At 42.3% G+C, this 16,592-nt stretch overlaps 1 protein-coding gene across 1 annotated transcript in view; it reads left to right on the forward strand.

Moving 5' to 3' along the window:
- The first annotated feature begins 164 nt into the window (after nucleotides 1-164).
- slc25a47a (solute carrier family 25 member 47a) overlaps nucleotides 165-16,592 on the forward strand; it is a 54,503-nt gene continuing 38,075 nt past the window's right edge. The window contains exons 1-2 of the mRNA XM_084313976.1: nucleotides 165-313; nucleotides 15,980-16,023. Of these exons, the coding sequence (XP_084170102.1) occupies nucleotides 277-313; nucleotides 15,980-16,023 (81 nt within the window). The 5' untranslated portion in view covers nucleotides 165-276. The remainder of the gene's footprint in view (nucleotides 314-15,979; nucleotides 16,024-16,592) is intronic.

Genomic DNA, 16,592 nt, shown 5'->3' on the forward strand with positions numbered 1-16,592 from the left:
TACATCCACAAAAGGTCAAAATGTTACGAAACTCTATGTTAGCATATTTTAGACGTTTGACGTAATGACGTACCTAAATCGTTTCAGTATTTGCACATTCGTGACCACGTGCGTGAAGGGCAATAACAACAGTAACCCGCATCTTCGGCATTCTTCGTGTGAAGTCGGTTTCAATGTTTTGTAACGTCGACACTCGCGTTTATGCATACCCCGAAGAATGTAGAGGGACAGCCACACGTGCAAATGTACTAGAACAGAATATATATTTCGGAGAGGATGCATATTGCTGACTTTGTAGCTGGATCCATTGGAGGTAAGCGCTAGAGCTACTGCCATTAGTTTGGAAGGCTATTTCCTGCTATGGTATTAGTGATAATGCGATCTATTCTGATAGTATTTATACTATCACCAGAAATATATGAACCCATACAACTTCACACAACAACAGTAACGTTAGCTATTTTAGAGATGTACATTATCTGGTAAACCATGCCTTCGTTTATTGTGGTCATATACATTATGGGCTGTTCATTTGGTACGGCAGAAATTATGTATTCTAGGCTAAGCGCTTGCTTTATAACGATAATGTAAATAAAAACAAATAACTAACGTTACTGTTGTCTGGTGAAAACCTCCATAAGGATACGTTTCAGGAATTAGGAAAATAAACCTTGCTGTCACTAATGTATTTATGAAGTTATACACTGGGGGTGTTATTTTCTTTCGTAGCCGCATTTTGCGGAGACGCTCTCTGATTGGCCACTGACTGACGCTCTCTGATTGGCCACTGACATGTGCGCCCAATCGCGTGACGAGCTGTGTCTTTGCCCATTTCCGGGTCTAACAGCCTGCAAACTACCTAACGCCTAGTTTATGTAAGTAAGGGATTGATTGATTGATTGAAAAGTTTATTAACAGATTGCAGAATGGGTACAGTACAGTACAGCTGTAAAGGAATGTGAATCACTACCCACTTTCAAAAACACTCTCAAAAAACACCTAAGGGAGACTGCAACTCGAAACTGGCCCCTGTAAATGTCCGAACACAACCCCCTCCAATGTACAGTAAATTACCAAGTATGGTCTTGTCAATAATCCAATGTACAGTGTTGTTTGTACAGTTGTACAGTGTCCCCCACCCACCCCTCCTACCCAACTCCCCCCTCCCCCCCACTCCCACCCACCCCCCCCCCCCACTCCTAACCACCCCCCCCCCCCCCCCCCACCCACCCAACCACCTCCAATGTACAGTCCCCCCCCACCCCCACCTACCCAATCCAATGTACAGTTTCCACGCCTAATGTATATACTCTTTTCTTTCTGGACTCTTTTTGTATCACAAACAGTACTGTAATTGCAAATCTGGTATGTCATAAATGTATAGATGGAGCAGATCTGTATGTCATGTATGTCATATATGTTACGATGAATTGAAAATGGGGGACCCTGATGTAAACAAGACGAAAGTCTTTCTCTGGTCTGCATCCCCTTAACAATTGTATGTATTGAGCTGTACTGTACTGTACCCATTCTGCAATCTGTTAATAAAGTTTTCATTCATTCATTCACACAGCTCAATACATACAATTGTTAAGAGGATGCAGACCTGAGAAAGACTTTCGTCTTGTTTCCATCAGGGTCCCCCATTTTCAATTCATCATATGACACACATGACATACAGATAGACAGTACTGCTACATCTATACATTTATGACATACCAGATTTTCAAATACAGTACTGTTTGTGATACTAAAAAAATCCAGAAGAAGAGTATATACATTTGACATAGAAACTGTGCATTGGGGAGGTTGGGTAGGTGGGGTGGGGCTGTACATTGGAGGTGGGGGGGGGGGGGGGTTGGGTAGGGGGGGACACACACTGTACATTGGAATACTGACATACATTTGACATGGATAACGAGGTCATTGTCGCAAAATAATTGACCGACACGGAGTTTAAAATACCGAGCCGCCAGTGTCCGCCAGGTTCTGTGTTTGTTGGTTAGCTCCGTTAGCTAGCAGCCTATGAAGACCAGCCATTGGAATACTGTTTTCTAAATTGGGGAGGCTTTTAATCGTCAAGCTAAGAGGATTTTAAGTCATGGTATCCATAAACTTCAATCGGTTCGGATCCTTTGAATTAATGAGAATGTCAACAAACACGGCTTCACGTAGAAATCACTGACTGCGCCCAGAGACGAGTGCTTAGGCAAAAAATTGTTCAGAGTATATATTTGCTTAGAAAACGTAATTGTCGAATTCAATTATTTTGTATTTCTCCACGTGGTAAATACACAAGTCACAACATGTTTACAAGAACGTTTTGGAGTGTATTTCGTGACTGTAGGGCACTGTAGGGAACGTCAGGCTCTAACTCTGCCCCACTTCCAGTGATGAAGCTAAGCTACGCTAACGGAGTGACTGTTCCCTAAGCCTAATGCATGCACAGAGACAAAAAAGGTATGTATCTTCTTGTCTAACTCCAGGGAAGATGTTAAATAAGCTAATTTCCCAAAATGTTGGAGTTCCCCTTTAAGGTTAGAGTTTGGAATCAGGGCTGGTGTTCTATCGCCCTGCTCTAAGACAAACTCTAAAAAAATACTTCGAAAGAGTCGCCTAAGCTTAACCAGTGTAGAAACAGGCGTTACACGATTGGGCGCACATGTCACATGAAGTGGCCAATCAGAGAGCGTCTCCGCAAAATGCGGCTACAAAAAAAAAACGCACACTGGGGGGTTATGGGCTCCACTTTCTTGGTCCATAAAGGGACATTTCACTTTAGTAGAATTTAGCAGTCATTCTCACCTCTATCTGCTAGCGACCACTGTTGTCCATGTCGTCAGCTGGGTCATTCCTGGCTATTGGTGACTTTTCAATGTGCTAACCTTTGGGGGAAAATCATGTTTTTTTTGCGTTTTTAGAATTATATATCGGGTAAATAACATGTTTAACCTTCAGGTACTTGTATTGGTAGAGCTCAAGCATTTAAATAATAATAATAATAATTATGTGTGGATTGTTCAGCCATCGACCATGAGAGAGTTCCACCCTGTTAGGGACATAATAATAATAATAATAATAATAATAATAATAATAATAATAATAATAATAATAATAATAATAATAATAATAATAATAATAATAATAATAATAATAATATTGGATTTTAAGAGAGAAGTGCCTTTCTCAGACTCAAGGACACACTGTACAAGGAAAGGGTGGACATGTTTTTTTTTAAAAGATAAAAAAAAAAAAAAAAAAAAAGGCAAGTGTGAACAGGTGGGTTTTTAGCTTGGTTTTGAAGAGGTTGATGGTGTCAGAGCCTCGGATGGAGGGGGAGAGGGAGTTCCATAGTCTGGGGGCAGCTACAGCGAAAGCTCGGTCTCCCAGACAGTGTGGAACGCCTGGTGCGGGGGATGGTGAGGAGGTCGGAGTTGGAGGAGCGGAGGCCTCGTGCTGGAGTGTAGGGGTGGAGTAGGTTGGTCAGGTAGGAAGGGGCCAACCCGTGCAGGGATTTGTAGGTGAGGAGGAGGACCTTGTAGGGATTCGGTAGTTGATGGGGAGCCAGTGGAGTTTTTGCAGGGTGGGGGTGATGTGCTGCCAGGGTTTAGTGCGCGTGAGGACCCTCGCAGCAGAGTTTTGGATGTACTGTAAGCGATCCAGAACCTTCTTGGAAGCACCAAGAAGGATTCCGTTACAGTAGTCGAGGCGGGAAGTGATGAAGGCGTGAATGAGTGTTTCCGCTGAGGTGTCGGAGAGTGAGGGGCGGAGGCGGGAAATGGTTCTGAGGTGGAAGAAGGCGGATCTGGTGACAGACTTGACGTGAGGGTGAAATGAGAGGGTTGAGTCCAGTATTACGCCCAGGTTCCTTACCTCCGTGGAGGGGCAGATGGAGTAGCCATCCACGGAGAGAACAAGGTGGTCGATCTTTTGGAGGAGGGCTGGGGAGGCTACAACTATTAATTCGGTCTTCTTGCTGTTGAGTTGAAGGAAGTTGGTGGTCATCCATGTTTTTATGTCCTGGAGGCAGGCAGTGAGGGAGGGGGGAGGAAGGGGAGAAGAGGGTTTGGTGTGGAGGTAAAGCTGCGTGTCGTCTGCGTAAGAGTGGAAGTGGAGGCCGTGTTTCCTTATGATATCACAGAGTGGGAGGAGATAGATCATAAAAAGGAGCGGACCTAGCACCGAACCCTGGGGAACACCCTGTTTAACAGGTGCTGGAGCTGACCTGGACCCCCCGAGGGAAACATACTGCCACCTGTTGGTAAGGTAGGATGTGAACCAGGACAAGGGGGTACCAGTGATGCCAAGGACACTTTCCAGGTGGTCTAGGAGTATTGAGTGTGAGATGGTGTCGAAAGCAGCTGAGAGGTCCAGGAGGATGAGGATGTTGATGTTGCCAGCATCAGCAGCCATGAGGAGGTAATTTGTTACCTTGATCAGGGCGGTCTCGGTGCTGTGTTTAGCCCTGAACCCAGACTGGAGTGGTTCGAACAGGTCATGGTGGGCCATGTGACTCTGTAGCTGGGCGGCTACTGCGAGCTCGAGGACCTTGCTGAGGAAGGGGAGGTTTGAAATGCGGCGGAAGTTGTTGAGGTTATCGGGGTCCAGACCGGGTTTTTTTTTTAATTGGGGTGACTGCTGCCACCTTCAAGTCAGCAGGGACGGAGCCAGTGGACAGGGATGAGTTGATGATGTCTACCATGAGAGGACAGAGGGCAGGCAGGCCAGCCTTCACCAGGGTGGTGGGCATGGGGTCCAGAGAGCAGGTGGAGCTTCATAATGGAGTCTGTGTCCACCAGGGAGAAGGATGAAAAGGAGTTACATAGCTATTGAAAAGTGTTAATAATGTAAATATTCAACAATACTTAGCTTTTCTTACACCTTATGTGTGTGTCCCTTATTCCATCATATATATATATATATGTGGCACGGTGGTGTAGTGGTTAACACTGTCGCCTCACAGCAAGAAGGTCCAGGGTTCGATTCCCGCTTGGGGACCAGGTTTCCATGATGCCAGTTACCCAGGTGGGGTATCTCCCAGGCCTTTCTGTGTGGAGTTTGCATGTTCTCCCCGTGCTCGCAAGGGTTTCCCCCCCGATAAGATAAACCCAATGGAAAAACATGCACAACAACAAGATTGCTAACGCTGTGGCGTCCTTGACGAAGACGGACAGGAGCACTTGGATTGGTCCCCTGGCGCGGCTCACGTTGACGCCTGTCTGCTCCCGGCTGCCCTTGGGGGGGAAGGACGACGGGATGGGTTAATCGCAGATACGAATTGCATGCATGCATCGCATGTGTGCCAATTGATGACCTCGGAGCAGGTCCTAAATTATTATTATATGGTTTTATTTGAATAAAAATTATTGTGGAGTAGAACATTTGTTTTATTATTCAGAACAATCACATATGCACCCAATTTACCCAAAATGGTAAATAATTAAACAATCTTGCCTAATAAAAAAGATGTATGCTGTTGATCCTTTTCAACTGTGCAAATTAACATAAAAACATGTAAAACATTTAACATAGTTTTAAATGTTAAAAGATCACCTTTAGGCTCAAGCACTAAACAAAGGGTCGGTGCAATTAGATATAACAACATGGAGATACGTTGAGGAATCTATCTGGACAGTGTAGACAGAGACAGAGACAGGCAGAGAGATTAATGTAACGAAAACCTTAAATGGATTGAAGTGTAGTGTAGTATACTTATTACCTCAAATGTAGACAAGTATTGCAATGAATTACAGTTATTAAGACAATAGAATGCCTGAAACAATACAAAGTATCCTATACTTACCCAATTACCTGAAATCTAGTCATATATACTTACCTGAAACTAAATTGAAGAATGTGAGACAGACAGACAGACAGAGAGAGAGACAGAGACAGATAATTATTATAATGCAAATCGTATAGACCTTTTCAACTTGACAATATAAACATTCTAAATGGCCCCATTTGTGTTTCCTGTTGCAATGTTTGATAATACAGTATCTGACAGGAAGTAAACATAGGACAAAGCTGTTCTCCTATGGAATTAGAATGAAAAGGTATATAGACAACACTTTATAATAATGATCAATTACTGTGTAATGTATATTTACACAAGAGGGTAAATCAATTGATACATGATCACAGGTGTGATGTGGCAGGACAGAGGTATAAAGCCAAATAATGCTTTATAACCAATTTATAAAAAAAAAAAAAAAATAATAATAATAATGTGTTACATTATATATATTGGTCAAATACAGTTTACATGACAATTGGATATGTATCAGCATTTATATGTATTTCCTTACATTTTGTAAAGATTGTCCACCCTGTTAGGTGCATGTTCCACCCTGTTAGGTTCCCCCTGTTAGGTATATAAATAATAATATAAACCTAACAGGGTGGAACATTTTCAACCAAATTAGCCGTTGCTCTGTGAAACAGAAAACCTAGCTAGGTAGCTCTCCAGACTTAAACAATACTTTAGTATATATATCAAACACGTTTAACTTTATTTTTTTTATGTGGTTTACTTTCCTCATAATTTTGCCTAACAGGGCGGAAATTTAAGAGTGGGACATACAGACTAAAACCATAAAACTTGCACACACAAAAAGCAACAGATAGTTGGCGCTCACCTCAATTTGCTTCTTTGAATTTTCGGCCAAATGAGTGATTCCACTTCCTGAATGTTGGTTCATGGGAATTGTAGTTTTCTTTTGTTCAGAAGGCTAAAAAACACAAACGAACAGGGTGGAACGCAATTTTGGGGACACACAGTCAATTAAATAAAAATAATAAATAACATAAATGTATAAATGAGATTTTAACTTGAACTATATGATCATAAAGGCATATTTCAACTTATTTATAATTATATTGCAAATGTTTCTAATTGAAACTAAACATTTACTTTGGGGACATTGTAAAAAGGGGTGTATGTGCACACCAATGACACACAAAGGGCAGATAGCATAGGATTGCAGCCTACCTTCTAGTAAATCCAGTCATGTAGCCCCATGAGCTTGTGACAAAGCTTTGATATAATCAAGAACATGTAAAAAACAGGATTAACAGCGGCTGTCCAGCTTACTTTTAATGGAAGTCCACTGTAGAGGTTGGCAGTCTGAAAGGAATCTGAGGCACTCTGATCGTAAATCAAAAAATAAGTTATTCGGTCACAGATAACTGTTTCAACTCAAAATAGTCTTCAGGGTATAAAATACAATGTCAGAGGACAGGTGTCCAATTTAAAACGCATCAAATGATCGTATGACTAGAACATCACTAGGTCACATGACATGTAAGTACAGCACATATAAGACAACAGTGGGAAAAAAACACAAAACCTGGGCTCCCAGCTAATTCACATGCATACTGTAATAACCTCACAAGTATGATGGCTGAGAGGGAAGAGATGAGAGTCACTACTAGGGCTGCAACTAACGATTATTTTGGTAATCGACTAATCTGTCGATTATTTTTTCGATTAGTCGACTAATCTAACTATTATTTTTGTCATTCGATTAGTCGACTAATCTAACGATTATTTTTGTCACACCCTCAATCTCTGCTTCCTGTGGGCATGGCTCCTTCTCCAATGCATGTTTTACCTCACATGCTCAAGTCTGCACACCTGTGAATGTCACCCTGTTGTCCAGTCCCTCTGCCTTAACAGTTAACTTAACATAACATGATGATCCCATAGCAAATTAAAATAATGACTCATGAAACATTTGAATTTGGATCTTAAGCAACTTTAAATCAAAATGTATTTGAACAATACAACCAGGGGAGGAAATTAGGCCACTTTACTCGCCAAATGCGAGTATTTTTTACGTTTGGCGAGTGATTCATGAAGACCACTCGCCAGTCTGGCGAGTATACAAAAAAAAAAAACATTCTGCAATCACTGCACTGGCAAACGGTGCGCGTCTTCTGAGTGCTCGCTTTAGTTGACAGTGCCACGAGAGCACTGCACAAGACCACCCGCGGACATATAATGATAAAAGTCCTGCGTTACTAGGCTAGCCATCAGGAGCACTCTCAAACGGATAACGTTAAACACAGCAGAAGATGGAAAACAGACAGACTGACCAACGGGGAACTGCATCCAACCCTAGTACAACCCTCGAGTATAAGTTACTAAGGACACATTTAAATCACAGAGGTGTAATGTTAGTCTACTGGAAATGTATACAGTGGTTAGCTTCTAGTTTTAGCGATAGCTGCTTGCTAGCTAACGTTAGCCCCGTGTGCTCAAAGCAGCCAGCTAGGTGTATCTGTTATGACTATAATGTTTCCAAAAAAGCACCGGACTACGACGTAAGGTTAGACATTTTATTTCATGCTCAAAAGCCCCTGGCTTGCACATCGCAGTCACGAAAGGGGCTAGCTAAGCTCAACCAGTGCACTGTGTACAACAGCACACCAACCCAACTGACGTTATCACAACACTTGACGGCACCTGGACAAGAGGCAGGGGAACTATGTGAGAATGCTGTTCATCGACTACAGCTCAGCATTCAATACCATAGTCCCCTCCAAACTCATAGCCAAGCTCAGGGACCTGGGCTTGAACTATGACCTGTGCCAGTGGGTCCTGGACTTCCTGACGGGCAGACCCCAGGTGGTAAGAGCCGGCAACTGCACCTCCTCATCCATCACGCTCAACATAGGGGCCCCCCAGGGCTGTGTTCTGAGCCCCCTCCTCTACTCCCTGTACACACATGACTGCGTAGCACAGCGGAACAACAACACCATCATCAAATTTGCTGATGACACAGTAGTGGTGGGCCTGATCTCTGCCAACGACGAAAGGGCCTACCTGGAAGAGGTAGAGAACCTGTCACAGTGGTGTCAGGAGAACTGCCTCTCCCTGAACGTCAGCAAAACAAAAGAGATGATTGTGGACTTCAGGAGGTCGGGGGTCAAGGACTACAGCCCCCTCAGCATCGACGGGGCACCAGTTGAGAGAGTGAACAGTTTCAAGTACCTCGGAGCCCACATATCCGAGGACTTGACATGGACCACACACATTGACAGTGTTGTGAAGAAGGCACGACAACGCCTCTACTTCCTCAGGCGCCTAAGGAAGTTCCAAGTCAGTCAGAAGATCCTTAGGAACTTCTACTCATGTACAATAGAGAGCATCCTGACCGGCAACATCACCTCCTGGTTTGGGAATAGCACTGCACAAGACCGTAGCAGACTACAAAGAGTGACACGTTCAGCCGAACGCACAATTAGAGGGGGGCTTCCCACCCTCCAGAACATTTACAACAAGCGGTGCAAGGGGAAGGCTAAGAGAATTATTAAGGACTCGAGCCACCCGAACAACTGCCTCTTTGAACTGCTGCCGTCAGGCAAGCGATACCGGAGTCTTATGGCGAGCACAGAAAGACTCAGAAGGAGCTTCTATCCCCAGGCCATCAGGCTGCTAAACGAACAATAATCGCTAAACGAACAATAATCACTATGCAACAACCATCAAATGCACACAGCACACACACCCACACGCACACACTCACTCAAACAAACAACACACTGCAGCACCCACTCTCCACACTTTAGATCACACAAACACACTTACACTTTATATTTATTGATAAAGGATTTGCACTACAACTCGTACACCTACTGTGAATTGTACCTAAACTGCACCTCGTCCATTTATGCCTTGCACTATATAGCATTGTATATTAGTACACTGCACAGTATTGTATATTGTATGGTAACTACGTCTACGAACATTGTACATATGTCTAAACTGAACACTGTGACCTCTTTTTTTACTTCTAATTTTTACTATGTTTTTATTTCATACTTATCTTGTCATGCACAGTCTCTGGAGCGCAACAGTAAGAAGCATTTTGTACAAAAGTATTCTGTACTTCTGTATGACAACTATTAAAGAAACTTGAAACTTGAAACTACTGTCGTAAGACCACCGTGCTGTCTTAAAGGCACAGTGTGCCTACCCAGATGCATACACAACATTGACGAGGCTTGACAACCGAGGTTCAAAGTTAACTTGATTGATTGAAAACTTTATTAACAGATTGCAGAATGGGTACAATACAGTACGGCATTTTCAATTCATCATAACATATGACATACAGATAGACTACTGCTACATCTATATATTTCACATCTATCTATACACTTCACAACATACTTCGGTTTTTTTCTTTCACTGCCCAACCCAGTCCAACCCAGCATCTTTCACTGCCCAGTTCAGCCCAACCCAGTCCAGAATAGATACCTCTTTCATGTTAATATGTTTTATGCTAATATTGTGAAGAGTAGAGATTAATGTTTTATGCTAATACATATTTTAAAGAGTAGAGACACGGTGTGATTATTTTACTATGATTGAAAATCTATTTAGACGAAGACATACAAAGAAGTAATTATCACAATTAGCGATTTTTTTTGTCTGGTAAAAAATCTGTTTGGCTGGTAAAAAAAATCAGATACTCGCCAGTTGGCTGGTAAGCCAAAAAGTTAGTTTCCTCCCCTGAATACAACAATCACTCATAACAAGATAAATAAATAGAGTGGAAGTGTTTAAATAACAAAAAAAATATATATAGCAGACTTCTTAGCTTAACATCCCAGGGAACTAATGGGATAACTGGGGATGTTGTTTGCTCCTGACAAGAGTCTCAAAGTCTGGGGTGATGGTAGACAAAGCAACTCTGAGGTCATGCTCAATGTCCAATCTGTTCCTCTGCTTTGTCTTCAGCTGGACCAGAGCTGAGAAGCCACTTTCACAAAGATAGGTAGTGCAAAAAAAAAATAATAATTTATGACTAATCGACGCAAAAATTCTGCGTCGACAAGTTTTTATGATCGACGTCGTCGATTATGTCGACTAATCGTTGCAGCCCTAGTCACTACACAATCATGGTTTAATGGAATATAAGTTGAATACATTCCATAAATTATATACAGGGCCATTGACCTAAATCAAATCAAATGTATTTGTAAGGCCCGAACACACGTTAATGTCCCCATGGGCCGGACACGTCTTCTTTAAACAAGTCAATAAGGGCCCTTTCTCACTTACGTTTGGGGATCGAATCACTGCTCCCGGGAACGGGGGGGAGTGTTCTCACTCACCCCTTTTGGGATGCGAAACGGCGCTGATTCGTTTGACCCCCTGCTGAACGGGATCAGTTGGATTAGGTGGTCTCGGAATCGGGCCGTGCGGGTGCGGGGGCCGTGACACACAGCGTCGTTACTGTCATGCTTGCTTGAATTTTGGGCAGATAACACCACACAGCAACAACTGGAGAATACCCACAAAAACGATATTTATGGGCAATTTGAGAGTTCAGACCTCAACCAAAAACAAGTAGATGAAAACATGAAGCCACGTTACAAACGCACGTTAAAAAACGCACAGCACTTCCCTGGCTCGCATTAGGCCTGGCAATTTTTGTTTGCCATGCTATTTTCTATACATTAGTTTCTTGTTTGAATGTATTTATTTCTATTAGACCAGTGGTGCCCAACCAGTCGGCCGTGGTCGACCAGTAGATCAATGACATGTAATATAATTGCCACGAACGATGGGATAATGTTAGCTGCTGGACAGGCTAAGCTAACTAGCGTTAGCTTAGCGTTAACGTTAACCCTGCAAAACGCTCAAAAGCTGACTCTACAACAGAGTTCCATTTGTGAGAAAAGAGGCAGAACACACAGTGAATGTATCCGTTTTGTTTATTGCACGTTCTTTGCTGAAAAGAAAAAGTGCTACAGGCTATACTAGGCTAAGCTAACTAGCGTTAACCGTTAGCTTAGCGTTAGCCCTGGGAAACGCTCAAAAGCGAACTCTACAACACCATCCATTCGTGATAAAATGGGGTGGGTTATATTGACAAGGCTTGGCAACAGAGGTTCAAATATAACTTCATATTTATTGCTTATTTATTCATTTTATATCAGCATCCAATCTCCAGCGCCATGTTAACACTTCCTGTGTTTACATTTTCGAACGTGACATCATCACCTACGGCAAGCGTAAACGCTCAAAAGGCAAACCGTAAACAGAACCCGGAACGAAACAAGACTGCAGTGTGTACGCAAACTAGAGGGGGGAGAGGGGGGGGGGGAGTTCGCATCAGATCTCGGAACGGGCCAGAACGGAACGAAATAGAAACGAATAGGGTGAGTGAGAAAGGGCCCTCAGAAACATCACAATAAATCAAGGAACAAAACAAAAAAACATGAAATCCAAAAGCAATATAAAGTAGCATCACAGTATACAATATCTATAAAACAAAGTTTTGAATCACAACAACATTGAGAAGGGATGAAACCATGCCAAGTAAAGAGACACTCCACATTGTCCTTAGAACAGGCTGTCATCCCCACCTGCCTGAAGAAGTCCACTATTATCCCTGTACCCAAAAAATCCAAGCCTGCTTGCCTCAACGACTACCGCCCTGTAGCTCTCACCTCCATAGCCATGAAGTGCTTTGAGAAGCTAGTAAAGGGCTACATCTGCTCCTCCCTCCCCATCAACATGGACCCCCTGCAATTTGCATACCGCCCCAACAGGTCCACGGAGGACGCCATAGCCCATGTGCTGCACACAGCAGCATCACACCTGGACAAGAGGAAGGGGAACTATGTGAGAATGCTATTCATCGACTACAGCTCGGCATTCAATACCATAGTCCCCTCCATACTCATAGCCAAGCTCAGGGACCTGGGCTTGAACTATGACCTCTGCCAGTGGGTCTTGGACTTCCTGACTGGCAGACCCCAGGTGGTGAGAGCAGGCAACTGCACCTCCTCATCCATCACCCTCAACATAGGGGCCCCCCAGGGCTGTGTTCTGAGTCCCCTCCTCTACTCCCTGTACACACACGACTGTGTGGCTCAGCGGAGTAGCAATACAATCATCAAATTTGCTGACGACACAGTGGTGGTGGGCCTGATCTCTGCCAACGACGAGAGGGCCTACCTGGAAGAGGTCAAGGTCCTGGCGGGATGGTGCCAGGAAAACAGCCTCTCCCTGAACGTCAGCAAAACAAAGGAGATGATTGTGGACTTCAGGAGGTCGGGGGTCAAGGACTACAGCCCCCTCAGCATCGACGGGGCACCGGTTGAGAGAGTCAACAGCTTTAAGTACCTCGGAGCCTACATATCCGAGGACTTGACATGGACCACACACATTGACAGTGTTGTGAAGAAGGCACGACAACGCCTCTACTTCCTCAGGCGCCTAAGGAAGTTCCAAGTCAGTCAGAAGATCCTTAAGAACTTCTACTCATGTACAATAGAGAGCATCTTGACCGGCAACATCACCTCCTGGTTTGGGAATAGCACTGCACAAGACCGAAGCAGACTACAAAGAGTGACACGTTCAGCCGAACGCACAATTGGAGGGGGGCTCCCCACCCTCCAGAACATTTACAACAAGCGTTGCAAGGGCAAGGCTAAGAGAATCATTAAAGACTCCAGTCACCCGAACAACTGCCTCTTTGAACTGCTGCGGTCAGGCAAGCGATACCGGAGTCTCAAGGCGAGCACAGAAAGACTCAGAAGAAGCTTCTATCCCCAGGCCATCAGGCTGCTAAACGAACAATGAATGAACACTACACAACAACAACCACCAAACGCACATAGCACACACATCCACACGCACACACTCACTTAAACAAACACACTGTAGCACCCACTCCACACACTTTATAGCACACACCCACTTTAAACAAACACACTGTAGCACCCACTCCCCACACTTTATATTTATTGATGAAGGATTGCACTACAACTCGTACACCTTACTGTAAATTGTACCTAAATTGTACCTCATCCCATTTCTGCTTTGCACTAGATAGTACTGTACATTAGTACACTGCATAGTATTGTATATTATATGGTAACTCAGAACATTGTACATATGTCTATACCGAACACTGTGACCTCTTTTTCTTCTTCTAAATTACACGTATACTATGTTTGATACTATCTTGTCTAGCACAGTCTCTGGAGCGTAACAGTAAGAAACATTTTGTATGAAAGTATTCTGTACTTCTGTATGACAACTATTAAAGAAACTTGATTGGCTGGAACTTGGAAGACAATTGAACCTTCCGTTGTAGTTTTGTCCACTTAGTTTCTAACTTAGCTTGGGACATTTGACAGCCTAACATTTAGTTTGTTCTTGAATGTTTGATTATCTTTATTTTGATGTAGTCTAATCTGCTTATCTGTGGTTATAACAATTGCCATGATATTCCTGGGATACTGTTGTATTCCTGCAGTACACTGATTTCATGTGGTAGCCTATTTTTTTGGGGGGGGGGGTGTATCGAATGTCTGTAGTAGGGGTGGACGGTATAAACGGTATACGGTATAAACGGTATGAATTTGCTCTACGGTATGGATTTTGACTATACCGTGTAACCGGTAGGGCAGCTCTAAAATAGCAATGACGTCATGTAACCACAGCGCGACTATTTCAATCGCATTTGCCCCTAAAAATAGATCGAATTAGTCATAGATAATAGATATGTGCAAACTGGAAAAAGTTATTTAGGAGGCTTCGCGCAGTGGGCGACAACACGCAATTGTCATTTCATAATAAACACATATCACCGCGGCACACAGCAAGTTTCAATTTCAGTTCCTGGCATTTTTAACCAGTGGAGAAAGGTAAGAGATCTTACCTATCGTTTTTCTTATATGAATTATTCTACGTTAATAAAACATACCTGGTGATCAACTACAGTTTGCTGTAAACATTATGATATGTGTGTAGTGTTATGATAACGACGGGAGGACGGCTGCTGCAGCAGTGGATTTGCGAAATAGCATGCAGCTGCAGAGCCAGTGGCTCTTTCAGGTCTGGTCACAGGCCCGCTCAACAGCGCCCCCCCACCAAACGGCTGAACGACCTGAAAGAGCCACTGGCTCTGCGGCTCTGCAGCTACATATGCTTCTAGCAAAATCCAGCCCCGCTGTTTGCAATGGGAGCAGCACGGAGTCTCGACTCGGGACTTATTTTATTTGGAATATAATGACTTTATACGCAAAAGTAGCCTAGTTTTAAGTTAAAATATTATAAATCTAAATGCCTTGAGGATGTCATTCTTTATATAGCCTGCCTATCAGGCAAAAAAAATTATTCTAACGGAAACACTGATACCGTGATATATACCGTTACCGTCTATGCTTCAAATTATACCGTGATATAAATTTTAGACCATACCGTCCACCCCTAGTCTGTAGTAATATTTGCTACGATATGAATATGTTTTTTTGTAGTAGTCCTGTGGTATCTTGTGGTATTTGTATTTGTTGTTAAATGTAGTGTCAAATGAGATAATGAATTCTAGGATTCATGGTTTTACAATATAGAGTATACCAAACAAAATACCACAAGAATACAATGAGTACTGCAGGAAAATTCAGCACGAGACAATGGTAGTAATGGTAAGTACCAGATAGTAGGGGGGATACAGGAAATGGAGAGAATCACACATATGCTGACGCTACAAGATGAGAAATTTTAATCAAAATGGGAGGAATATAGGAAAAAAAGAAACGACATCACAGAAGGAAACAAAGAAAATAAATTGAAATGTAAATAAACTATGAATGGACCGATGACCCCATGTCACTATATGTTTACTTTTATTTATTATTTGTCTTTTTTTACTTGATTTAGATGTTATTTTCTTATAATTGTGTCTGTCAATTGTAATGTTGTAATGTTGTTGATGTTAATGTTTGTAAGTAAAAAAAAATTGCAAATAAAAAAAATTGTAAAAAAAAAAAAAAAAAAAATGTAAGTAGGCCTACCACCCTCCATTTCAGAAAACGGTACCATCCAGTTGTTCAGTGAGCTAATGAGAATTGTTTTTAAAGGAGCAGCCGCAAATGTAAATTCACATCCTTGAACATTGTTTTCACTTTTCCGTGTCCTTGGCTCCCTTCTATCTTCTACACAAACACACAGGAGCATGCGGGATTGCTGTTGGTTACCCTCTGGACACAGTAAAGGTAAGCATTCGTTTAAAGTAGGGATGGGTGGGAAAAATCGATACAGCAATATATCACCATATTTTGCATGCCAATATTATATCGACACCAAGTAGCGATATTTAAAATAACAAAAAAATATAGTATATCAATATTAAAAAAAATAAATATATATATATATATATATAATTATTATTTATTTTAAATGTTTTGCTTGACAATACCATTTTACTGCAATACAAATTATTGGAATGAGGTGAACAGACTGAAAACCGTATCTTAGTAGATTAGATAAAACAGATGATGTATTCTATTATTTTCAGTGCAGATGGTAACAAAACCTTCCGTTGGGGACATAATTGATATAGTTAAAATAATCAAGTTGCAGTCAGTCAGTGTGTGTTAAAGAGGCACTATGCAATTTGTTGTACATTGTACAAATGTACAATTGGCTAGTTTGTGATGCACACTAAATAATCTGATAAGCTTTCATGTCAATTCTGTGAATAAATTCCTGCTTTTTATTGGTATTTTTTCTTGTTCAGTTGCACAGATATTGTGATGTATCGTAGATGAAATGTCTTGCAATA

This window comes from Notolepis coatsorum (genome assembly GCF_963971535.1).
Source record: "Notolepis coatsorum genome assembly, chromosome: 5".
In the NCBI taxonomy this organism is placed as follows: Eukaryota; Metazoa; Chordata; class Actinopteri; order Aulopiformes; family Paralepididae; genus Notolepis; species Notolepis coatsorum.